This window comes from Eulemur rufifrons, chromosome 11, assembly GCF_041146395.1.
Source record: "Eulemur rufifrons isolate Redbay chromosome 11, OSU_ERuf_1, whole genome shotgun sequence".
NCBI classification, from domain to species: Eukaryota; Metazoa; Chordata; class Mammalia; order Primates; family Lemuridae; genus Eulemur; species Eulemur rufifrons.
The window spans coordinates 1,119,714-1,145,217 of record NC_090993.1 but is presented as its reverse complement, the minus strand read 5'-3'; the positions used below and the strand labels follow the sequence as shown (position 1 = coordinate 1,145,217).

The 25,504-nt window shown below is 57.5% G+C and overlaps 1 protein-coding gene across 2 annotated transcripts in view; it reads left to right on the top strand.

The window, feature by feature from the left end:
- Window positions 1-22,971, top strand: part of SUSD4 (sushi domain containing 4) — a 69,080-nt gene extending 46,109 nt beyond the window's left edge. The window contains exons 4-9 of one of the 2 annotated variants that reach the window (XM_069484596.1): window positions 1,927-2,115; window positions 2,936-2,941; window positions 15,788-15,979; window positions 17,963-18,107; window positions 21,548-21,930; window positions 22,917-22,971. In XM_069484596.1, the coding sequence (XP_069340697.1) occupies window positions 1,927-2,115; window positions 2,936-2,941; window positions 15,788-15,979; window positions 17,963-18,107; window positions 21,548-21,930; window positions 22,917-22,945 (944 nt within the window). In that variant the 3' untranslated portion in view covers window positions 22,946-22,971. The remainder of the gene's footprint in view (window positions 1-1,926; window positions 2,116-2,935; window positions 2,942-15,787; window positions 15,980-17,962; window positions 18,108-21,547; window positions 21,931-22,916) is intronic. The other variant, XM_069484595.1, reaches the window with a different exon arrangement.
- Window positions 22,972-25,504: the final 2,533 nt, after the last annotated feature.

Genomic DNA, 25,504 nt, shown 5'->3' with positions numbered 1-25,504 from the left:
GCACACCACGGGGAATGAGGAATCGAAGTCGCCTTAGACAGCCCGCTACCCCCCGGAGCCCCCAGGAGGAATATAATTGGCCCTTAGAGTGACAGTTCATTCTGTAACTTTTATTTGCACCTATAGATCCAGGGGCTGAAGCCTGAGGAGCCTTCGCTCCACTCTCTAGAAGTGCAAATGGAAATCACATTGAACTATGGAGCCGAAGCCGTTCTCTACTGTTATATTTAGGCCAGGCTGTCTCCAACCGGGAGTGAACGTATCTTTCCTTCTCCTCTGATTAACTGCAGGAATCAGGAGCCCTCCTCTGAGTCCGAGTTAGGTTTTATTTGGGAGAGACCAGTTTGTCTATGTGAGTGGCTTAGAACCACAACTCCCTCCTAGGGGGAGGAGGGGACACAGTCATTTGTGCCGGCTCATTTGAACCATGCAGGGCTCTCGTGCGTTTGTTTATTCCTGCTAATGTGCTTATCTGCTTCTCTCAGTGATTGATTCTGTTTGTTCCCGTTCCCGTTCCCGGCCCCCTATATAAACACCCATGCACTTCGCTTTTACTGTGAAGGTTGCCAGTTTTCAGCTGAAAAAAATAAAAAATCTAAGGGCACGGGGACTATCTACAATGATGACTGAGCTCTACGCAGAGTGCTGTGGTCCCGGGACACGGCGGGGCAGTGTTGGCAAACCCCGGGCATGTCACCTGCCTCACCCTGGCCCGCCCTGATGCGCAGACGCCATGTTCAGGTGCCACCTGAAACAGTTTGCTTTGAGGTCCCCCCAAAATCCTGACAGTATTTCACAAGGTCGGCTCAGGAGAAGGGTTCCGTCATCTGCTGGTGCGTGTTTGGTGACTGGAGGGGAATGTGGGTATTTCCATTATCCATTATTTACTTCACACACAATTAGTTCCCCCCTGGAAGCGCCCTGGCTCCGCGGTGTCATTATTCCCTCCAGTGAAACTGCCGAAGCAGGAAGACGTTTCCGTGATCACCGTGGACGCCACACGCAGCAGGGTTCTGTGCCAGGGGCCACGTTCCACGGGCTGCACAGGCTGCTCATGCTTTGCGGAAGCAGCAGTGTGGGACCAGGTCCGGACGCCGTGCTGGACGCAGGGACTCACGGTGGCCTCTCTGAGTGTGACCCCAGCCCAGCAGCAGGGGCACCTGGAAGTGGCAGTGCAGCCCTCGGGCTCCACCCCGACAAACCGACACGGGAGCTCTGCACGCGGGCCCGCAGTCTGTGTCCTACCGAGCCCTCCGGGTCATTCTCCAGTTTGGGAACTGCTGCATGGCAGGGTTCCGCGTCTATTTCACATAAAACGCAGCTGGATTTTCAGAACCTTCAGGGCACCACCCCCGGCCGGTTTCTGTCCCATAATCTGCTACAGCGGAGTCGAGTTTGCGACAGAACCTTCCAGAGCCACCGCCCCCCCCCCGCCCCCGCCACCACCGAAACCGCAGGCACCACTCTCCTCTTACGGCACCTCAGGGGTTCTCGACCCTGCGGGCACACGGGGGTCACTTGGGGAGCTTTTAAAAAAAGTCATGGTCCCCAAGCTGTCCCCAGACCCAAGGCAGGGGGCCCGGGCATCGGTGGCTTTTAAAAGCTCCTCAGGTGACGCAGTCAGGGCGGGAACCACCTGGCTGGGCATGTGTCCATCCGGAGTGAGACAGTCCCTACGTCCCCTCCTCTTCCCTCCTCCTCCGAACTCTTGGTGCCATTTGCAAACGGAAAAGCGAACGTCTGCGTCATAAACAGACGGGCAAGCAGAACGCGGAGGCTGAGCGTTTGAGCCCAAGGTGCTTCGTCCTTCAGAGGTGGGGCCCTTTCTCCGGTGGGGGATCCTACAGTCCCCGCGTCCTGTTTGACTTTGAGCCGTGCGGAGATGGCCGCGTGAAGCTCTCCCCCTTTTTCTTCTGCCTCCCCCAGGCTGCCTGAGGCCGCTGGCCTCCTCCAACGGCTACGTGAACATCTCCGAGTTCCAGACGTCCTTCCCCGTGGGGATGGTGATCGCCTATCGCTGCTTCCCCGGGTTCAAGCGTGACGGCTCTCAGTACATCGAGTGCTTGCACAACCTGGTCTGGTCGTCCAGCCCGCCCCGGTGCCTGGCTCTGGAAGGTAACACATCTCATTCTTTCAGAAGTTGCGTTTTGGATAACGAAGGGGGTGTTTTTCGATAGGCGGTAAAGAGCTGCAAATCGTGGTCAGCGGTAACTTCTGTTTCCCGAGTCTGTTTTTCTTACCTCTGTCCGGAGCAGAGACCGTCTGCCGCGAAGCCACAGTTACAACTAGATGGGAAACTTCCTCCCCCCCCCCCCACCCCGGGCTTAAGGAGGATGAGAGCAGATAAGAGAAAAAGTTGCAGGCATCAAAGGTTAAACTGCACAATATTGCAAAGTTAAATGAAATGTCTTCAAAAATTAATTTTCTCTGCACCAAATGCAAACAGATCGTATTACGGCGTCGTTAATCTCCCCCCTCGTTTTATTGTTGTGTCAATGTTTCTTCCATATTTCCGTGCGTTTTATAGCTGAGCTGTAAATGTTTTGCTGCAAGCACAGCCTTGGAAGCCTGAGAGCAAGAGCCCTTTCCTCCCTATTTTTATTAAATCTATATGATTATAGATTGTGGCCCTCTGAAGACCACTTGTCTGCAGTATGCAATAGTTGGGGGACAGGGCGTCCATGGCAGCGTCTATAGGGGCAGAGTCCATAAAAACCCCTGCGAGGCACGTTGGACAGGCTGGTGCAGCTCTTGCTTTAACTCAGGGCTTGAAATTATGCCCGACAAGAATAAACACCGATGCACTTCTCGGCGTCTGAGTCTAGCGGGCAGGAGAGGGTCTATATGGGAAAGGAAAAAAGGAAAAGGAAACCTCCAATCCAGAGCCCCTCCAAAAGGCTTTGCAGCCTTGCTGGGGAAACAACATAAGAGACAGCGCAACGTGGAATCATCCGGATCCCACACGCTTGCGGCATCTCTGCAGCGTGAAGCTCGGCGTGGGAGGAAAGCCGGGCGGGGAGTGTGCCGTGGAGGATGCCCACTGGCCGGAGGAACCAGAGAAGGTGTTTCTGGAGGCCAAGACGGGGCTTGCAGTGGGGTTGGCTGGAACCACAGCACCTCCTTGGAGAAGAGCGGGGGCGGGGAGGAGGAGGAGGGGAGGAGACGCCAGGTCTTCCCGTGCTGCTGGGCTCGTCCTTGGAGCCCACTCGTCCCACTTTCCCACCCATCCCAGATCTTCCGGGGAACTGGAGCCCAGACTAGAGATGTCAGATGAAATACAAGACACTCTGTTCAATACGAATTTTAGATAAACAGCAAATCATTTTTGAATATGAGCATGTCCTAAACATTGTGTGCGACTTACAGTAAAAAACCTATTCTTTGCCTATCTGAAATTCATATAGCCCTGAGTGTCTTCTATTTCTACTTGCTGAATCTGGCCACCCTGGCCTCGAAGGACAAGGTCGTCCCCTTTGTTTCGAGTGGGAGCAGCCTCCCTACGGTCTGGACGCCGCTCCAGGCCGAGGCGAGAGCGGGGGCCACCGAGGAAGGGGGCTCTTCCCCCGCTCCTGGCGGCTTCTCCCTGCTCAGATGACCAGGCAGAGAGGGTCGTTTCAGGGTATCATTGTTACGGTTTTATCAATTTGAAATGCCTCTGTTAAAGTCCTTTTAAATTTGGTTTAAATGTGTTTCAAGCAGCCCGGTTCCGATAAGCTTCATTCTGGGACTTGAAAAGCGGTTTTTATGGAGCCTAGAGAATACGGATGGGCATAAAACAAAATCTAAGGTTATAAACAGGGGGCTGTGAGCGGCTTCTGGATAAAAACGAGTCTCCTGGTGTGACGCACGTCCCTCTGCCTCCGCCGTGGCCAAGGATGCAAGTGACAACCCCGGCTGACAGCTGCCTGTGTCGGGAAGGCCACTCAATGCCTTTTTTCCCTCGGGTTTTTGTTGTTTAATAATATTTACATCTGCATTTTAAAGACACACACCGTCACACTGTCTGATGTGATAGTTGCTGAACCCTTGAAAGGAGACACTGCTTAAAGGCACGGAATTCGTGACTCTCAGCTGACAGGTGAAGACCGAACTCAGGGATTGTTTTTCTCCGGGCACAGCGGAACCTGGGTGAGATGAAGCCGTGGGGTAACACACGAGGTACGGAGCCAGGAACAAGTTACCCAGAGGCGCCTCGGTGGTGCCATTTCTTTAACTCTTGCTTTAATCATCTGTCATCTTTTAAAAAGCGGGTGCTTTATTTAATACGTAGTATCGACGTAGGGCATTCAGCACAGAACTGGCCCAAGGGAGTTGGCCCCTTGAAGAGATCACCCACACTGTTTCTTCCCCCTTTTTCTGCCTTCCTAAGCACACAGTTTGCACACAGTTCGATTTTTCTTGATGACACGGTGAAAATGATTGCGCCGTGCTGCAGACTCATGACGCTCTAAGGAGACTTTAAATATATCAGGACGTTCTGACCCCCGCGGTGCCTGGGTGTGGACCGCTGGCTGTGGAAGTCTTTCTCCACGAGCTTCTGGTCCCATCCCCCTCCCTGTCTCTCTGCTAATCCAGCAGCTGTCAGTCTGCCTGTCACCCCCCGGGTACCTGTCACCGCAGCTCTCGCAGAAACCCAGCCTTCCTTCTTGCCCTGCTATGAGCCGGGGGCGGCGCGGCGTGTGGATTCGGGCAGCTGCTGTCAGGCCGGCCGGCTCCGGTCCTGGGTGTCCTGCTCCGTCACCTGCACCTGGGCCAGTCACTCGGCCTCACACAGTCTCCATTCTTCCTCTGTAAATTGGGAGTGACGGTTCTACTCACCTCGTGGGCCCGTGAGGATTCGTGTGATGACAAGTAGCAAAAGAGTTGCCGGGAAGGCTGCGGGGGCACACACGGGGCGGTCTGGGAAGAGGAGGTACTGACCGCACAGAATCTTCCAGACACCGTGTTATTGGGGCTACGGGTGATGCTGGCTGTGATCAGTCCAGAAAAGGGCTCCTCCCTACGACGGGAAGAACCCCCCCAAAAGCCTTGAGTGTCCGGAACATTCTCTTCACGTTCAGGTTTTCAAATGACCTGGAAGTAGCACGGAGGTGCTGGGTGTCTCGTCGCGGAAATTCCTGGGGCGGCTCTCTCGGGTGGCGGGTGAACAGCAGCGGAGACCACGAGGCTTAGCGCCTTTGGGGCAGGCGGGAAGGGTCAGAACAGACGGTGGGAGCCAAAACTTGGAGTTTGGAGTCCTAGGTCATAACCTCCACCCACTCACAGATTCCTGTTTCCCTGACTGTGAAACTGGAGGACTTAGATCCTCCAACTAGAAGTCCTTCTTTCGGTTTTGATACCTCTCTAGACAAAAAGGTGGGATCCGATCTGGGAAGGACCAAACATGTAGTGAAATTAGAGTTTGAAAAGAAAGCAACGGAAATCAGCGGTATGTGCTATTTTAAATAAATGCCCGTGAGACTGATGTATTCCTTCGGTAAACACTTCTTACGCCGTACGCTGAGTATTCTGCAAGGTCCGGCGCACACAGTGGCAAATGAGTTCTGCAAGGGCTCCGCCCCCCTGGGGCTCACGGAGCTCTGGTCGCTGCTTCTGAAACCTCACGGTCCAAGCAGGCGGAGCTTGGTTCCAAATATTCCATTTGTAAGCTGTCCAGGGGCTCTGGCAGTGGAGAAGATTATCACCTACTCTGAGGACACCTGGAAGGGGGTCTAAAGCGAGGTCTCCGTGGTTCTGAAAGAGCTGGGAGGGTCAGTTTGCCGTGTGGGGGTGGCTTTGGGACGTCGTCTCCTTCCAGAAGGCTCCGGGAAGGCAGGTTTCCAGGGAAGCGGTGAGCCCGGTCCCAGGAGCCTGGGGGAGTTTGGCGCTTGCTTGTTTGCTTTTCCTAAATCAGGAAATCAATCACTCCAGGAGCTGCAGGCACCTGTGGTCTCACATGTCATGACTTGGGCAGTGGCTTCCCCGATGCTGACATTTTCAAAAGGTTTTTGCAGCCTCGTGACTGGCATTTCTCCCAGAAACAAGCAAACCCGACCCCGTTAGAAGCTGAACATCTGACATTTTTGGTTTTTAAATCCGGCCAATCCCCAAACTCAGAATGCCCAAAGTGATCCCCGACCCAGCGCCCCCCCTCCCCCAGCCCATTCATCTCAGAGTCCCGGGGAAGGCATAGAGGTGGAATGAGACGGTGTCGGATCCAACTCAGGGAATGTGCAGCACTGTGATTTCCTGAGAACCTGAGTGCCCAGGGGTCCTTTCAGCTCTGCATCCTTTTATAAGAAAAGGGAGAAAAATAAGAAACTGAAGAACCCTGTTTGGCCAAATGTGAAATCACTTGAAAGGTTCCAATTTGGGATCAAAACTCAAAAGCCGGCTTGGATGTGCAGGGCTCCCAGCTCCGAGCTGCGTTCGCAGCGCACTTTGTTCCGGAGTCCAAGCACGTCCGGGTGCGAGAGGCACCTGGTGTCAGAGGCGCCTGAAGTGATTTCTCCCTCCAGGAATCCTGCCTGCACTCAGAAGAGCCTCGGAACTTCAAAGCGGACCCTGTGTCGGGAACAGGAAGGACGCAGCGGAGAATCTGGCCCCGTCAGATGAGAGCCCACCCTGCGCCGGGAGCCCCGGGAGGCAGCCTGCAGGGGACGCTCGCAGGGTGTGACGGTGGCCACTCGGGGACAGGCTGCCCCCATTTTACACACGGAAAACTCAAACATGGAAAGGAGTCCTGTTCCCAAGGTTGTAAACTGCTGCCTGTTTTGAGGTCCGGGGCCACCAGGTCACTGCCCCAGACCAGAGTCACAGAAACTCCCTGGGGAGATGGTGTCTTCTTCCTGCCACCTGTCCCCAGGCACTCGGGGGAGACTCCGGTCTCTCACCCCTCTGCCTGGTGACCCACAGCAGGAAAGCCTTGGCCGGGAGCCATCTCTCGATGAATCAGAGACGATTCCATGTTGGGCTTGAAGTAGCACAAGGGAAATGACAGGAGGAAAGTCACGTCAGGGACTTCATGCTGCTGATTTTGAGTCGATGGTCATAGAATACAGAGCTGAGAAAGCCACAGATCACCGGTTTTTCCTTTCTCCTGCCCCCCCGCCCCTCCCACCGCACCCAGCACCACCCTGCAGAGGTGAGTCTGCAGCAGCCGAGAAGGCTCTACCCGCCCCCCCATCCCCCCGGGTCTCCATCCCCTCCCGCACCTGGAGCAGGGAGAGAGGGTATTCCAAACTCCCTCTTTCTATGAGAAACTAACTCTGTGACAGAAAGCGCCTTGTTCCTCCTGTGGCCCTGGCCCTGGCAGGTGCTGTATCTCCAGCACATTGTCGCTGTTGTAACCAAAACTTCCTCTGACTCATTCGCCGTAGTCTGGATGCCTACTCTGTGCCAAGCACGGAGCAGGTGTGTTTATCCCCCAACCTTCTCCTCCTAACAGCAGTCGCGAGAAGCAAGTGTGGGGCCACCTGCAGACGGCCGAGGTCACCCTGCTCACCTGCCCTTCTGGCCCTGCCAGGACCCAGGCACCTGCTGGAAATTAGGGTCTGGGCTCTCACCCCAGCTCTGGCTATTTCCTCGGACGGAAAGGGAAGGAGTTGGAGGAGTCGACCTCGGAGGCTCCTGCCTGGCGGTCCCGTTCTTTGTCTCTGCTCCCAACCGCAGCACGCTGTTCCCGGAGAGGCTGCCCCGTCCTCGGCTGGCCCTGGCAGGCAGGCGGCAAAGTGACAGGAGAGTTCCTGTCCTTGATGTTGGCTGACAGAGGATTCCGGAGACTCGTGTTTGTGCAGTCCACCCACAAGCCTCCAGGACGGATGGCGGGGAAGGAAGGGATGTTTGCTGAGGGTCCTCTTGTTATCTTTAGCCGCCTTGGGACAGCTCCTGGGGTTATTATCTAACAGCCTTTGGCCTCGGGCAGCAAATCGCAGAGCCCGGATTCCAGACCAGCCTGACCTGGCTCCCAGGCTGGGCTCTTTCTGCATCTGCGCTGCCTTCCGGGGAGCGCCTGGGCCCGGCTGCCTGGGCATCTGCTCTGCCACCCAGGGGCGGCTTGTTTTTCCATAATGTCCCTGTATCCTGGGTGTGTGTCACGTACGAGGTTTTGAAGGAAGGAGAGGGATGCACTATACGATTTGCCGCAGGCTGCACTGGGTACAGTAGTAGACAACATGGGGGCTTCTCATTTCTTCCTTCCCTCCCGCCGTCCGTCCCAGGTAAGGCTCTGGGGCCACCCAGAGACGTACAAGGTGTTGTGCGGCCGTTGCTATTAGGAATTCAGGTCTTGCTCACCTCAGCTGTGACAGTGATGGCAGGGACACTGAACACCCTCCCAGACAGACCAGCCGGCGCAGGGCAGGGTCTCCGCTGGCCTCTCTCGGACCCTCGAGCTCCCTGCAGACTTAGCCGTGAGCCTGCGGCAGCCGCATGCAGCGTAAAGCTGAATCCGCAGGAAATGCAGAAAAGAGAAGTGAATGCCTTTGTCCTCCTCCCTTGACCCCAGAGAGCAGTGGGGCCTCCCCACAGGGGTCAGTGGAGGGTCATCTGCTTGCCCCAGGCTCCGCCCCTCCCCCCCCACCTTATGTGAGAGGTTCACGAAGGTCGAAGGTCAGGTGATGCTTGGTCAGGTGGTTCTGAACCGCTGTCCTCAAGGCCCAGGGAGTTCCCCGGGAAGCAAAGAGGGCCCAGGTGGCTTTGCTTCCGGCTGTCCCAGCCCTCGTGGCTCTGTCTGACATATTTACATCCATGTTCCCACTCAAGAGTTATTGGAAGGAAGAGCTTGGCCGTGTAGAGTATGAAAATCATTCGTCTAGTTCTGTCCCCTTAGAAACTTGAGAAATGAGCTGATTTGCCCGAGTCACACAAAAATCCCCCTCTCTGTAGACGCCTGCAAGTGTAGACGGCTCGTTTATAACCCTGATTAGGAACCCAGCTTACATCAGTCAAAGTCTTACGGGATTTTCAGATCTTATTCTAGGAAACAAAAGAATCTTCAGTTCCCTTTGCTGACAAATGTGTGTTCCCTAAGCCTGGGAAAGAGGAAATTTTGGGTTCTCCCCGTCCATGTGTCATTGTGACATTTGTGACATTGGCTAGCAAGGTCCGGTCTGAAACAAGCGGAGGTCACTTTGCGAGCTGAAAGTGCATTCCCTGTCCTGGGCACACGTGTGGGTACGTGACACTACCTTTTGCCGTTCTGTCCCCTGGCAGTGAAAATCCAGGTATCTGGCGCTGTTTGTATTGCAGCCACCTTGCCCGTGACCCTGGCGGGGTGTTTTATTAGAAGGAAATGCAAAATAGCAAGCAATCCTGCTAATTTATTGTTCACAAGCAACAGTAAATTATTCTAATACCGTTTCCGTGCACTGTTCGTACATCACCGCAGAGTGATTGCAGGGAAATAGCTGTTTCCCTGCCACACCGGCGTTCCCAGGGACCACTGTGCTTGATTTTTCCTTCTTCTTTTACAATAAGTCATTGCCACTGTAGCTCCTTCCTCCTCTTGGTCACACGTCTCTCTTGTCCTCAAGAGTAGATTGGGCCCTGGCAACAAGAAGCGTCATTATTCTTATTCTTTTTTTTCCACCCCTATATTGAATCTGGAAACACTGATCTTTTTGTCCTTAAAAAAAACCAGGAGACCTTGTTTCTACTTTTCAAGTAGAACCGGGTTCTCAGGCTTCCCTGCTGGATTCCTTGATGGGCTCTTTTTCTCTGAACTTTATGACTTCTGACACGATGGGCAGCCCTGGGCTCTCCCTCGTCCTCACTCCCCGGACCCGCCGTCCACCGGCTTCCGCCCTGGGCAGACTCGTGCGCTGGCCCCTTGCCTTCCTTTCCGCCGCGGTGGAAACACACGACCGTCAACCTTCCGTCTCTCCCGGACTCCTACAATCATCTTTTTCTTTTTCAACCTCCTCTAAGTACAGAGATGTAGACTGAGGTTGGAGGAAAAAGAGGGGTGATTCTTCTCCCTACAAAAAGGGAACACAGCTCACAGCTTCATGGGTTTGAAGAATGTCTCCCACCAAATCAAGAGATGGAGACAACCCCAAAAGAAGGCTTAGAGAACCCCCTCTTCCCGCTGCACACACACATTTAGAGGTGGGATCGCACCGGCCTGGAGCCAAGCCCCAGCCTGGCCTCCCATCCCCCAGCTCTCCCCTGCACAGACCCCCGACCCAGCCTGGGAGGCTGCCTGCTTGGGGCAGGAGCGGGGAGCACGTCCCTTTCTTTCCTGGGTTCACAGTTCTCATCAAAATGTATTTCCCCTTTCCTCGATAGTCCTCTCCTATTTTTGAAAAATCCACAGACCTGCAAGCTGAGGTCTTTATTTTGAGACGCTTAAATGTCAGGTTACTGCAAGAAGTACAGAGCTAAAACAACAGAAAACCTGTGACCGGTGGTGTGAGCCCCGGCTTGTGCCGAGAGAGTGACTTCATTATGCCCAGAAAATAGATGGCCTGGACAAATGGGAAATTCTCCGTGTTTGTCCTTAAACTCTAGAATATCTTCTCCATCCCTGCTCCGGGCAGGATTTATTTCCTTCTTTGCTCTCTGGGAAGTCGGATGACTTGTATTTCATAGTCATAAAACCTCTTGCAATCAGGTGCAGCATACAAGGCAATAAATCCCCTCTGTCACCGCGGGGGCCGTGTTCAGGCTGGGAGTCACTCGGCAGTATTCGGCGGGGTGGTTTGGGGTCTTTCCTCTCTGTCGTTCCCTTTTCCGTTCTCCTCCCCATCTCCGCTTTCCTTCATAAACAGTCGCCAGAATTCCCTGCCTTTTCTCCCAAAGCGATTAGGCAGTTGGGGCGGCAGGCAGGTAAAGATTCATGGCTTTCCGTGCCTGTCTTTGTGTCTTATGTCATTTTTCCATAGAACGCGTGTCTGTGTTCACAGTCATTTTCCCTTTTTGTATAGGAGGAGGTTTTTTTTTTTTTGTTTTTGGTTTTGTTTTTGCTTAAAGATGATGCCTGACTCTACACCGTGCCCAGATTCCTCCAAAGTCAGAGCAGAGAAGAGACAAGACACCCCACAGCTTGTCTTTCCCCGAGTAGCTGTGGCTTCTGAAGAAAAGCCTAGGACTTTGTTCCCATTCTGGCCAGTTTCTTCTGCACTGGATGAGAACCTCATGCATTTTCTAACCTCGTCTCTTCCACCCATGGGAGGGATTTCATAGGTCCAGGCAGTAAGAAGGGGAAGAATGGTTGGAGTCAAAAAAAAAAAAAAAGGACGATTGTATTGAAATTCAGATTTCAAAACTAGTCCTTAGCTCAAGCTATCACAGGTGAACACCTGTATCTACATCACTTGTGTTTTCCTACCCTAAGTATCTTATTCTGATGGAAATTTTTTTGAATTGGGAAGAAAAGTAAATTCTAGGCACCTGGGAAGCCGGGGATGCTGTAGCTACCGAAGGCTAGAGCAGCAGGTGAGAGGAAACTTAGCCTACGTACTGCTTGACATTTTTGAAGACGCTGTGGCCCTTTGAGTTAACTCTGGGGCACTCCCTGTTGTCCCAGAGCACCGGGATCCCCAGCCTGGTTTCTGCTGGCACTGCCCAGAGAGGATGACTGATCTCTCCCCAAGGGACACTTGGGTTTCGGGCCTGGACAACAGTGTCCTTGTGTTCTTTGACACCTGCTCCCCCTGCCGCCTCCCTGGCCGAGCATCTCATCAGTTAACCTCTTTAATGGACACGGCTGTGTTTGACTTCCACCCGAGGAAACCTCAGCGCCTAGATATTTCAGACATGAGCCAGGAAACCCCCCTGCTCCAGCGGCTTCTCCCTGTGGACCAGGCCCCCCCGTCCCCGTCCCCCGTCCCCACCCGAGGGTGAGTTCACGCCGTGTGAATTTGCTAGGGCTGCTCTGACAAAGCGCCACAAACATGGAGGCTTAAAGCAACAGAAATTTATTCTCTCATAGTTCTAGAAGCTAGAAGTCCAAAGTCAGCAGGGCCACGCCCCCTCTGAGACTCTGGGTACAATCCATCCTCGCCCCTTCCTGTCTCCTGGTGGTGGTCGCAATCCTTGGCGTCCCTTGGCTTATAGCCGCATCTCCCCTTTCTCTGCATCTGTGACCACATCTGTCTCCCTTGTTGTCTGTGTCTTCACACGGCCACCTCCCCTGTGTGTGTCTGCTCCTCCTCTTACAAGGACACCAGTCGTACTGGATCAAGTGCTCACCCTACCACAACATGAACTCATTGTAACTTGATTACATCCGCAGTCTGCCACACAAACCCTACTTCCAAATGAGGCCACAGTCACAAGTACCAGGGGTTAGGACCTCAAGAATTTGAGGGAGATCCAATTCAATCTGCAACACACGCTCTCCCGGCCTTGGCTGGGAAAGACGCAGACTTCTCTTCCGTCCTTCCTCTGCCTCTTGCTTCCAGGTTTAAGGGCCTGTCTTCAGATGCTCCCAAACCCCAGGTGGCCAGCATCCTCTGGCCTGTCCACAGCCCTGCTCCGAGCCAGCCTCTCCTCTGGCCCAGCACACGGCACCCTGCTCATGCCCACTGGGCCAAGCAGGGACACGCCTGTATCTCTCAGCTCACCTTTTCTCATCTTTAGAGCCTCAGGGCTTTTCCACATGCTAATCCCATGTGCGCAGTACGTGCCTAAGCAGGTAAAGGGATCTTTGCTCTCACACCTGGCCCTTGGGAGGCCCTATGCCCCCTCCCCCCGTGCACACGTGAAACCCCAGGGCATGACTCGGCGCAAGATCGCAGCTTCAGAGTCCGCCACATGTGAGGTCGAATCCCAGCTCCGCTGTTGGTTTGCTAGATGACCTTCACCTTTCTGAGCCTCAATTCCTTTCTCTGTACACATGAGGCAATAACAACACCCGCTCTGCAGAACTGCTGTTAGGATTAAGTGAAATAGTGCGTGGGCGCTTGTGAACTGTTACTGTTACCGCTAGCGTTTCATCTCCCTGGCTCACAATGCAGCCAGTAATAGTAACTGTGTCTTTCTGTTGGGCGTCTACTTCTGCGCCAGGCACTTTGTGCTTGTGGATTTGCAGACATTATTTCTAATTCTTATAAAAGCCCCGCAGTGTAGGTGCTACTATTCCTGTTTTACAGATGATTGAAACTAAAGCCCAGAAAGAAAATGAACATAAAATGAATGAAAGGGAAATAAAGAGAAGGTAAACTGCCCAAGGTCACGTAGCTACGAAGTGTTTGAGCCAGGATTTGAACCTGGGACTTTGCACCATCTGTGAAGCTGCCTCTGGGGTCTCATTAATCCACTGATTTATGTCTTCTCAGTCTTTCGTTTATTGTATTCTCACTCTCACACTTTCTCCTCTTCTGTTCTGCTAGATGACTTTTCTCTTTCTTCCTCACTTTTCGCCGTTCACGTCTTCCAAGCCAGCACTTCTCAGATTCGTTCAGATGTCAGAAAAGCATGATGCTTTTCACAGAATAGCATGCTTTGTTTTGCAGAACACTAAGAAATACTGATAAAATGAATTTGAACATACAAACCTTAGAAATAATTTTGCTAGCAGACAGTGTGGCTGTTTTCCCTGTGTGACACAGAGCCACACCTGTAAGTGTGTGCACACACGCTCACGCACACCTCGTGCACAGCTGGGAACAAAGCAGGACCGATTGCTGCCCACCGTTACTACCTGACTACCCGATTATGCATTTCCTCATCTGCTAGCACTGGCACAGATAAGAATGAGTGGGCACCAAAAATTTAAGAAAAAATGGATGCGAGGAAAACTTGAGGTTTGGAAAATTCAGCACATTAATTTATGTTTATCCATGTGGCACCTCGGTGCACTTTGTCGGGGGAGAGTTTGAGAACTGCCAGGACACGCCAGCGACATTTAACTCCAGCGTCACCCTGATGGGGTGACAGTGTGCTGGTGGCAGAGGGGGCAGCAGGAACAGCCAGCTCTGAGCGCTCCCCTCCCCTGGGTCACACTGGGGGGGGGGGTCACATATGCCACTTTAATCCTGTGGCCCTGATTTCCTTCCCTTTTAAAAACTCAAGATGCCCTGATCACCCCCGGGAATCCCAACTGCAGTGCGGTCGTGGATTGGCAAAGGTTCGGACGTCAGAACATTCTGACACCACAGATGTCTTGCGGTTTGTTTTCACCTTGTGGTGATGAAGACTGTGCTCGATGTAGCCGCCGGTGCTCCCGGCTCTGCGGAGGGAGCAGAGTGGCCGCGTTGGCACAGAGACACGTGTCGGCTCTGGGTTTCAGCGCCCGCCTCCCCTGCCCCCGTCCGAGTCAACCGCGCCGTCCCACCTGGTCCCTCACCTGTCGCCTCCTCCGTGGCTCCCTTGTGGCTCCCCAACCAGGCGCACTTCAGATTTCTTACGGGAAGCTATATATATATATTTTTATTTTATTTTATTTTTGCACTGAAGTTTCACAGCTGTCGTCAGATGCATCATGTATTTCTTCAGGGACACCCTACAGTGGTGACTCAGAACCACAGAGAGATCAGAGCCCTCCCCCCAGGGTGGCTGGGAAATATTGACCTTAAATTTAATTGGCCCCCTCCGCCCGCTCAGGATGCCCCTCTGGGAGGGCCCATCTCGTCCTCCGGCCTGAGTGGGTCCCCGCTCCTGCCGGGGGCCAGTGGGGAGTGGGGGGCTCTCCCCGCAGACACAGCCTGTGTGTGGTGGGGACGGCCGGTGGTCCTGCACTGGCCGGGCCGTGGGTCACCCCTTGGAAGAGGCTCAAAAGTTAACTGTCTTTTGGTTGGTTTGGTTTTTTTGGGTTTTTTTAAATCAAAGTTCTTAGTGGTTTCCACAGTGTGGGTTCGAAGCTGGCATTGGTAGAATCTGTGGCCAGGTTGTTTCCGGAAGAGTGTCTGAGTGGCAGGGCTGTTTCCTTCTGAGTCCTTCTGTAGGAAAGAGCTCTTTGTGGCAAGAGATGAGCCAGCCTCAAACTCCTCTGAAGCCGTCTTTCTGGAACCATCCTCACTTCTCAACCCAGAATACAGTCTCCAGATAGGAGACTCAAAACAACTTTTTTTCTTCCCCTAACGTGATGGAATATTAGAGTCAGAAAAACCTCAAAACCTCATCGGCTGTAGACTAGGCTTCCATGTTACAGAGGGCAAAACCAAGGCTTTAAGAGGTTCAGGACCTGCTTGAAGTCACACTGTGTGTGGGTGACAGAACCAACCCTAGAACCCGTGGCTCCTAACTCGGGTTCCCCGCCGGGCCGTGGGCCGTGGGCCGTGGGCCGTGGGCTGGGTCGTGCGCAGAGCAAGAGCTAACTGCTCCATAGTTCTCGTCGGCCAAACCCCAGCAGGGCACTGGGGGCTCAGGTCGGGGACACTACCCCATGGTGTGAACCGTCCCAAATGACCACCGTGGCCTCAGACACAGGCTTGGGGTAGCCATGCCTTTCAGTAAAGATTTTATCCATAAATATCTTAATTTTGTCTACTAGGTTGTCTGGCCCATAATAGTGTGCATTATTAATAAGGTCACTTAATATCATCTACTGAACAGGCATATTCTTTGCATTGTAAACGAACCTGTCTTTTAGGATGTACTTGCGATGCCAGGTCATAGCGGGACATGCTCAGAACAGTATGACAGGCTTGCCTTTGACCTCACGCAGAGATACGAAAGAAGGGACCATCTCTAGCACAGCTCAATAGTGTGGTGATTAACTTTTTAAATCTTTATTTCACGTGCGGTTTCAGAAGGCCTGCTGGTCCTAGCACGTCTTTAGGTCACCGAGTCCCCCAGGTCAGTCTGGGCGCCCAGCCAGGGGGGCGCTCGGTACTGAAACACTTATTCTCCCCCACTGCCCAAGTCTGCCCGCTGCCTCCGACGGTGAGTCACGGCGACTTCATCTGCCACCCGCGGCCCTGCGAGCGCTACAGCCACGGCACCGTGGTGGAGTTCTACTGCGACCCCGGCTACAGCCTCACCAGCGACTATAAGTACATCACCTGCCAGTACGGGGAGTGGTTCCCCTCCTACCAAGTGTACTGCATCAAATCAGGTGAGAGCCAGGCCCCGCGCGGGGGAGCCCGGCCGGCCTCGGGTGGTCCCGCACGGCTCCGTCCCGAGCTGCGTGTCTCCTCCGCCACGCGGCGCCGGGAACAAGACACCCACGCGTGTCCCTGGGTGAGCGGGGCTGATGTCGGACTCTGTGCCCTGTTCAGAGGGCCAGGAGCACGAACCTGCTCTGAGTAGGGTCCCGAGACCCCTGGCGTCCATGGAAGGACCTCCAGCCTCTGTGCACTCTACTTCTCCCAGCCTTGTCCCTTTCCAGTGGCAAGGACGCGGGCCCAGGGGTGTGACCAGAATTATGCGCATTGTGCGCATGCGTAACTCCGCCTTTCTCTTCCTCGCAAGGACACATCTCAGACTCCAGGTGATACTGGGGTGACACCTGCTGCCGCTGACAAAAGCGTAGGCCATTGGCAGGCTTCAGTGCCTCATAGTTAATAACAAGTGACCCGCCCACTGGCTTCCCCACTGGCCCGGGCACAGCGGCCAGGGACCCGAGGAGGGACACCAGGTGGTGGCACGTACGGCAGTGTCGCCTGCCCGGTGCCTTCCGCACTTTCCACGTGGTGGCTGCTGCCTGGAGCGGTGGCGATGGCCGCGTGAGTCTCCCTTGGTCACAGGGGGGCCTCGGGCGCCCCGGCAGCCGGCAGGGGGAGGGCGCAGGGCCGGTCGGGAGGGGAGAGGGTGGCGCCAAGACAGGTCTCAGGCAGGGCGGCCTGTGTCAAAAGGATAAGAATCTCTTCTGGGAGGGTCTGTTCCTGCTGCCCCGACCTGGCAGACGGTTGGGGGCAGAGGTCGGTGGTGGGGTGAGGGCCGAGGAGCGGGGGTGTCCCCTTATCCTGCGTTCTCTGCTTCTGCCACCCAGCAGCGGGTCCCAGAACACGCACAGAGGGCGTTACCCGGCTTCTTGCACCCCAGCCCCGGTCCGTCTCAGGACAGCGTCTCCAGGGCAGAGAGCCCCGCCCCTCCTGCCCCCGCGCCCCTCCTGCCCCCCCGTGCCCCTCCTGCCCCCCCCGCCCCTCCTGCCCCCCCCGCGCCCCTCCTGCCCCCCGTGCCCCTCCTGCCCCCCCCCGCGCCCCTCCTGCCCCCCCCGCGCCCCTCCTGCCCCCCCCCGCGCCCCTCCTGCCCCCCCCCGCGCCCCTCCTGCCCCCCCCCGCGCCCCTCCTGCCCCCCCCCGTGCCCCTCCTGCCCCCCCCCGCGCCCCTCCTGCCCCCCCCCGCGCCCCTCCTGCCCCCCCGCGCCCCTCCTGCCCCCCCCGCGCCCCTCCTGCCCCCCCCGCGCCCCTCCTGCCCCCCCCCCGCGCCCCTCCTGCCCCCCCCCGCGCCCCTCCTGCCCCCCCGTGCCCCTCCTGCCCCCCCCCCGCGCCCCTCCTGCCCCCCGTGCCCCTCCTGCCCCCCCCCGCGCCCCTCCTGCCCCCCCCCGCGCCCCTCCTGCCCCCCGTGCCCCTCCTGCCCCCCCCCCGCGCCCCTCCTGCCCCCCGTGCCCCTCCTGCCCCCCGCGCCCCTCCTGCCCCCCCGCGCCCCTCCTGCCCCCCCCCGCGCCCCTCCTGCCCCCCACCCCTCCTGCCCCCCCCGCGCCCCTCCTGCCCCCCCGCCCCTCCTGCCCCCCCGCCCCTCCTGCCCCCCCAACCCCTCCTGCCCCCCACCCCGCCCCTCCTGCCCCCCGCGCCCCCTCCCCCGTTCCCAGGCAGCGGGTGCATCACGGAGGCCTGGGCCGGGCCCTCGCCCCGGGCTGGGGCGCGAACAGGCAGGTCCGTCTGCAGCCGGGCCGAGCGCACGCTGTTGCGTGGACCCTGACGCGATTCGCCTGAGCGGCGCGGGGCGCGTGGTGTCCCCACCCAGCCCCGGGGGTCAGGAGGCCACTCTGCACGCGTCTCTCGTGCCAGGTGAACCCAGCAGGTGAGCCCGCGGGGGACCTCAGCGCCTGTCCCGGTCCCGCAGCCTCACGCCGGGCTTTGTTCTTTCTCACGCAGAGCAAACGTGGCCCGGCACCCACGAGACCCTCCTGACCACGTGGAAGATCGTGGCGTTCACCGCCACCAGCGTGCTGCTGGTGCTGCTGCTCGTCATCCTGGCCAGGATGTTCCAGACCAAGTTCAAGGCCCACTTCCCGCCCAGGTCAGGGCTGCCCCTCGGCAGCGGCGCCCAGGGTTGGGCTCAGGGCGGCCACCTTGGGCAGCAGAGAGAGCGTGTGACGAGTGCAGGGTTGGGGTTCCCAGGGGACACAGGGAAGAGCCAAAGCCACTTTCCTGGATGTGTTGGGGTTCGGGGTCGGAGCCCCAGGCTGGAGACGGACGTGTCTCCCTCTTTCCTCCTTCCCTCCGTGGGCTCCTCTCTCCCTCCTTCCCGAGGTAGGTCGCGCTCGGGGCATCGTGGGGTGGCACAGGGAGCAGAGTCAGGGCTGCCAGCTGTGCCTTTCCCATGGTGGCCCACCGCACGTGGCCCTGGTGTCGGGCACCACGGAGCTCACCGACCACAGGACACACACACAGCTGGTCAGGCACAAGGTCAAAGGTGTGTGACACGAAGGGGTGTGTGTGTGTCGGGAGGTCTCAGGAGACGTCTCAGGCTAGTGGGACACACAGAGAGTGACCCTCCGTCCCTCTCAGCTGCCCTGGTTAGCTTGGGTTGGTGTCTTCACCGTCCAGTCATCATTGTCCCCAAGGAGGACTCCACCGGCACCCTGAGGAACAAGGAAGAGCCACCCGGCACGACCGCTGTCACTGTTCCTGGGGGAAGAATAGTTCAGAAAGCAAAGGGAGGCGGTCGTGAGCGTTCAGAGGAGGAGGTGAGGGCCCCACACTGTCACCCAGCGCCGGCCGGGGCCACGAGCAAGCTGCGTCCCCCGCATTTGTTCTGTGACAATGGCACAGTGTTCTCCTTTTGGAACCTGACGCTTCAGGAAATGGCATTTGCTTTTGCCCACGGGGACAGCCCAGCTGTCCAGGGTCATGTCACCTCCCCCCGAGAAAGGGAAGATTGCTCAGTGAAAGAGGAGGCTCCCGGAATTAACCACTTCCCTCTCTTCCCCCCGGGAAAATCCAGGGTGTCTCTCACACCGCCCAGCTGTGTGAGGAGGGAGGGAAGGGGGCAGGGTCTGGAGACGCATCCGCCCACCTCTCTCCTTTAGCTTACGCCGCAGGGCAGCCTCACCCTGCGTAGCAATTCTCCCCCCTGGCAGCAGGGCCCTGTGGTCACCACCCCACAGGCACCCCAGTCTCCCCAGCCTTAAAGAGTGTGCCAGGTGTGGGGGTCACCTGTACCCCCAGAAGGTGCATCAGAGCCAGGCCCTTGCTAAGGTGCCGGAACCTTCCTTCCTCTCAAACCTGCCATGTGGTCTCTGTCTTCGGCGTTATTATTTATTAATCGGGGGACCGTGTGCTATCTTTGGGCCATTACAGCATCTAAAGGAGGCTTAAGGATTACAAAGAGAAAGCTAAACTACCCGGCTGTGATTTATGGTACATCCGAGTACTTCAAAATGGCCCACAGAGCTATTTTTCTACACATGCTTGGAAGAAAAGTTTCTAGGATATCGACTCAATATTAAGACGTTTTTAAAAACGTTCTCAAAACTCTTTCACTCGATGTTCTTCAGCCCGTATGTTTTTCCATCATAGGCCGTTCTCGTGTTGTTTGGGGGAAGCTGGTCTCATCTCTCCACATAGATAACTAGAGTCTCAGGGCAAGCCGAGGACGGGTTTTCCCTCCAGGTCCCGCAGGGGTTGCCCCCGCAGAGATGTTGGTGCCCGGGCGTGGCCGGGACCCGTGGGAGGGAAGCTGCCAGGCCGAGGGAGCCCGGGCCTGGCGTGGACTGTCCGGGTGAGAAATGGGGAAGAGGGGGCCCTCTGCCCACCCTGGCCTGGACAGCGTGGAGGGCACAGGGCCGGGGAGGAGGCAGGGAGGCCCAGGTGAGAAGAGGAGGCCAGCACAAGACAGCGGGGTGGCTGGAGAGGAAGGGAGGGGCCCTCGTCAGGGCCACACCAGGCAGTGGCTGGCATGGAGGAAGAGGGTCCGACTTGGAGCAAGGTCTTGCCTCCCGCCTGCCTCCTTGTCGTCTGGGGAGCCTGGCCTCGGCGGCCTCCTGCCTGTAAGAGCTGCAGGACAGGGAGCCCCCGCCTCGTGTCCAAGCCTTCGCAGGGTGTTTCAAAAAGTCAAGTGGAGTTGGGACTGTTCGGAGGGTGTCAGGGAGAGACACGGCCCGACGCCTGCTCCGCCTCCCACGCCACTTGCAGACGTTCCCTTTCCCCGGGTTGGAGCTCCTGCCGCGGCTCACAGAGACGCAGTGTCCGTCCCCCCAGCCGGGTGGTCTTTTCTTCCTGACGCTTCGGCTTCTGGCCTCGTCAGTAAGAAACCAAGTTCTCTGGGCTACTCCTCAGTCACACCGGGCTCCCCCTGGGGCCAGGGGCGGAGCGTGGCGGTCACACGGAGCTCGGGCGGTGGCGTCAGATGCCACCTGGGCCCCCAGAGGGCAGGGTTGAGCGTGCAGGTGCTGAGAGGCAAGGGCGCCAGGCCAGGAGGGGACTGTGCCCACACAAGGGGACATAGAGTGACTTCTCAGCCGCAGCCCGGATCCCTCGTGCTGGGCGGGGAGGCCTGGCTTAGCCCGGAGTGCCCGGGGGGTCGGGGGACCGAGGTGACCCACAGAGCTGGAACGAGGTAGTGAGGTGGGCTCAGAGCTTCCTGTGTCTTTTTCTCCTGTTGTTTTTCTTTTTTTTTTTTTGTTGAGACAGAGTCTCACTTTGTTGCCCAGGCTAGAGTGAGTGCCGTGGCGTCAGCTTAGCTCACAGCAACCTCAGACTCCTCGGCTTAAGCGATCCTACTGCCTCAGCCTCCCGAGTAGCTGGGACTACAGGCATGCACCACTATGCCCGGCTAATTTTTTCTATATAGATTTTTAGTTGTCCATATAATTTCTTTCTATTTTTAGTAGAGACAGGGTCTCGCTCTTGCTCAGGCTGGTCTCGAACTCCTGACCTCAAGCGATCCACCCGCCTCGGCCTCCCAGAGAGCTAGGATTACAGGCGTGAGCCACCGCGCCCGGCCTGTTGTTTTTCTATCTTGACTGAAAGTGAGTGATTTTGATGCTGTGGCAGAAAGCACCAGAGAAGCGCAACGAGCACGAGGCCAGCCGTGCCCCGTGGGCACTCAGGGTCCTCTGCTCCCTGCGCTCTGATGGCTCCAGTCCACACTCCACAGCCGTCCCCTGGGCCACTGCAGAGGCCCCGGGATGCCCCTTTGGAAGGGCCGTGGCCGCCTGCCCCAGGAGTTTAGAGCCACAGGCCAAAGGCGGGAGGAAGGAAGCGTGAGGAGGCAGCAGGGCCCAGGGGCGGGGGCATGAGCGTGTGAGGAGGAGGAAACTGGGGCGTTTCCACAGGGCAGGCAGCGCCACGAGCCAGCAGGGACCCGGCAAGGCGGCTGGACCTTCTGCACGACATCCACGCTGGGCTCCGCTGCCGGCCGTGGGCCCCGGGGCCCCAGCTGCAGTGGGGGGCGCTGGTGGCCTCCCTCGTGGCTGGCGTGGCTCTGACGTGTGGGCTCCGCTTCCCTTTGCACAGGGGGCCTCCCCGGAGTTCCAGCAGCGACCCCGACTTCGTGGTGGTGGACGGCGTGCCCGTCATGCTCCCGTCCTACGACGAGGCTGTGAGCGGCGGCTTGAGTGCCTTAGGCCCCGGCTACGTGGGCTCCGGGGGCCAGGGCTGCCCCTTACCCGCGGACGACCAGAGCCCCCCAGCGTACCCCGGCTCGGGGGACACGGACACAGGCCCCGGGGAGTCAGAAACCTGTGACAGTGTCTCCGGCTCATCGGAGCTGATGCGGAGCCTGTATCCCCCTCCCACGTGCCGGGAGGGCGCCCACCCCGCTGCCGACCACCCTGACACCATCGAGAGCACGGCGGGGGAGGCGGCGTCCACCAGCCCGGGCATCGACATCGCAGACGGTGAGTGTCTGCCCCGAGGCCCGAGCCGCCCTGCACACACCTGGCACCCGCGCCGCCACGCCGGCCCCCTGCCGCGCTCGGCCCCCTGCTCCCGGCACGGAGCCGATCGGTCTGTTTACCTCTCACTCGGCTTGAGTTGCTCTTTGCTGTCTCTGCGAGCAGAGGCCGTGGGCAAGGCCAGTCACTGTAAGGAATGACCGTCATCCGCAAGGATCGAGCCCGTGACCAGGAATCTCAGGAGGCACAAAGGGCACCGCGCCGGCCAGAGCAGGAAGGCGACCGCGGCCGGCACTTTGTTTCCGTAGCGTTCGTGTGATCTGCGATGTGTCTCTTCTTTATCCCCTAATTAATTAGGCGGGACTTCTGCAAACGGGGCTTGGGAACGGGCTGACACGTGCATGCCAGGAAGAAGGATCCGGATGCATGCGCTAGGGCCCGGCAGGGCTCCGGCCCCGGAGGAGTTCCGTGTACATAGAAGTTATTTCTACCAGACGAGCGGTGAAGGATGTATGTGTGCCCGTCCCGAGGAGGGGCAGCTTGCAGCTCACGGTGACGTAGGAAACCGTGCCGGGCTGCCGGCGGCTGTGCTTCCCAGGGGAGGGGACACCACACAGCTTTGCAAACGAGAGCACTGATTCCCGCTTGTGTCGATGGCAAATGGCAGTGACAACTTGGAAGCAGAGGTCCCCGGGGTCCCGAGAGTTCTGCAAACCACGCTGCCTCTCTGTACTTGAATTTGTAACGTTTTGGCTTGTAGGAGTGTTAGGGTCTGGGGTTAAGATCTAACGTTTTATTTTTTATGAACTGGAAATCAGATCATAGTTGTTTTCTGGCAACTAGATGCTGTATAGGGGAGTCGGTGTATTTGGTTATTCACCGGCATGTGGAACTTAACATTTTCTTCCTCTCCACGCTGATTTCATGATTCCGGATCGGCGTGGTGGTTTCTGGTTGTCCTAAGCTAAACGCCATGTATTCTTTCGCAGAGATCCCCCTAATGGAAGAAGGTCCCTAACGGGGCAAAATCATGGTGATTCTGCGGCTCCTGTGGGAAAAGAGACCTTGTGGCTCGAGGGCGGCCACGGAAGGACTGAGCTTGGGGCGGAGTTGGCTAGTTTACCTGCACGGGGACAGTGTCTCGTCCCACGTCTCGGGCTCAAGAGCGAGGCTCGCACACCGCGGTGGCAGTGCTGTTAAATGAGACTCGAGGATTCACCAAGGACACGGGGAGCCAAGGACAGAGGGGGACCCCTGCAGCCCCGGCCGGGGGTGGTGAGTGCGTCCCGTGCTGTGGAGCGGTTCCACGAACCCCCCGCCGACGTACGAGTGCTCCCTGCCCCCTCTGACAGCACGTCCCCTCCTGTAAATTCACTTCTCACATCCGCTTCAAACTGTCTCTGGATTCCAAGTTCCGGATGGGTCGGCCTCTGCCGAAAGTCCGCGCTGGGAGGCGGGGAGGGCGGCAGAGCCCCCCGCACCCCCGTCCGGGGCGGCTCCCAATGAAAGGTTCTCTCTCGTGCGGCGTTTGGAAGATCTTCCTTCTCCGGGGCGGCTCCACTCAAAGCGAGACGAAAGCAGGATGCAGCGATTCCACTGAGGAAGGAAAGCAAAGACGGGCAGACTCTGCTTTCTGGAAACGTCTTCAGGAAGTAGAGTGCGTGTACTCCGTACTGTCCTCTGGTGACCTGTCGTCAGCGTTTGTATCCGTGGTTTAGCCCACGGGTCCGCGGCATTGGGTGACTCTTGTGGCTTTGCACGTGGTCACACGTGCTCGAGTGCATCCCGTGGTGGCGACGGTGACCGAGGTGCTGTTCTGTTTCAGCATTTTGAAAAGGTTCCGCTCAACGACTGCTCCCAGTTGACTGTTAACGCTGATGCCTCACCTGAAACTCACCACGCTTCTATTTTCCAAAACAGAAATTGTTTCTGTAAACATGTCCCACCTCCGAAGGCAGTGTAAGGTTGGATTTTCCCCGTTTCATCAATATCTTGTCCTGCAGGGTCAGAGGGCGGCCTCCCCGCCCACGGGCCGCCCGCCGGGTGGACCTTCCCCCGTCTCCTGCCCGCGCGTCTGCGTTCCCCCCCGTGAGGGGCTCGGGGCGCCCACCGGCTGTGGGTCCTGAGAAATTGGTTGATAAAAAATTTTCCCAAAGTGTCCTGAAGTCTCTTCACACACACATCGCCCTGCGGAGTTGATTCCTCCGCTGGGTTTCAGACAAGCATAAACGAAACTCTGATCCATGAAATTGCTTTGCTGATGGAGCGGCGAGGGCTGGAAGCTTGATCAAATCCTGTTTTTTTCCTGACACAGACTGATTAAAAATTTAAAAGAAAATGACAGTTGGAAGCATGATTTTAATAGTGGAGTGGAGTCGGGGGAGGGCCCGGGGGGGTGACAGATCGGGGGCGATGGGGGACGACGTCGGATCAAGGATGTGACCAGAAGGAGACCACAGGTGGGCAGTGCTCACCTGGCCCACAGCCCAGCATAGAGTCCGCCCTCCGGCGGTGGTGCCACCAGCGGCAGCGGTGACGCTGGGCATGTGGGTGACAGGTTCAGTAGTTACAGCTTCTTTAGTGATGGCCTCACCCGGCCACCGCACAGCTTGGCACCACCAGCCCCGTTCAGAGGCGTTGGCTTCGCAGGTGTGTGTGGTGAGGGTCCACTCAGGGGCGGCTGGGTGGGAACGAGGGAGACGGGGACGCCGTGGGTGGCCCCACCAGACAGCCAGGTCCCAGCTGTTCTTGTCCCCACACCTGTCCTCCTCCTAAAGGAGGTTGTGTCCCAGACGCCACCAGGTAGGTGCCTCACGTCCTACTGGGCAGATCGGAGGAGGCCTGAGGGGCCATGCACCTGCCACCCCAGCACCTGGGAGACCACGGGCGTCCTGCGGGTCCAGGGATGAGCGTCAACGCTGTCCTAGGCAGCGAGGCTGGAGATAGTCGGCCTGCGTAACTGCAGCGTCAGACGATCACGGAATCACCGCGACCCTCCCTGGGTCCCCGCACTCTGGCCACGTCAGACTCACCCGCCGATGCTCACAGGATTAGTTTCTCTCGTTATGGGGAGCTTCTGTGTCAAGAAAGCATCATGATATTCCAAGCGTGCCATGATCCTGATTTTCTTTTCTTTTAAAAAATCCCCGCAGGCCGTCTGGGTGTGGCTGAGCAGAACCTGTCTCTCTCTCTCACGCCAGCTCAGGACCGGATCGGGCTGGGTCTTGTGTCGGTGCCCTGGGGGTGGCTGTGCCAGCCAGCGCCCCACCCAGCACAGGCCCCTCTGCTGCATGAGAGGGACGCAGAGTCAGCCTGTGCTGCTCACCTGGGGGTCTGTCCCAGGATCTGCAGAGTGGCGGTTCTCGGCTGACGTTCTCCCTGCCAGGAGCACAGCGGACGGCACAGGTGCCTTCACACCTGCCGCCTATGTGGCTTCTTTAGATCGCAAGGCTGTGACCAGCCGGTGGGGAATCTGTAGAGCCTTTCCCCCCTGACTGCGCCCAGCCCAGCCGTCTCCTGCTCCCGCAGAGGTGGAGTCAGCCCTGCCACGCAGCGGCCCGGGGTGCCACATACAAAG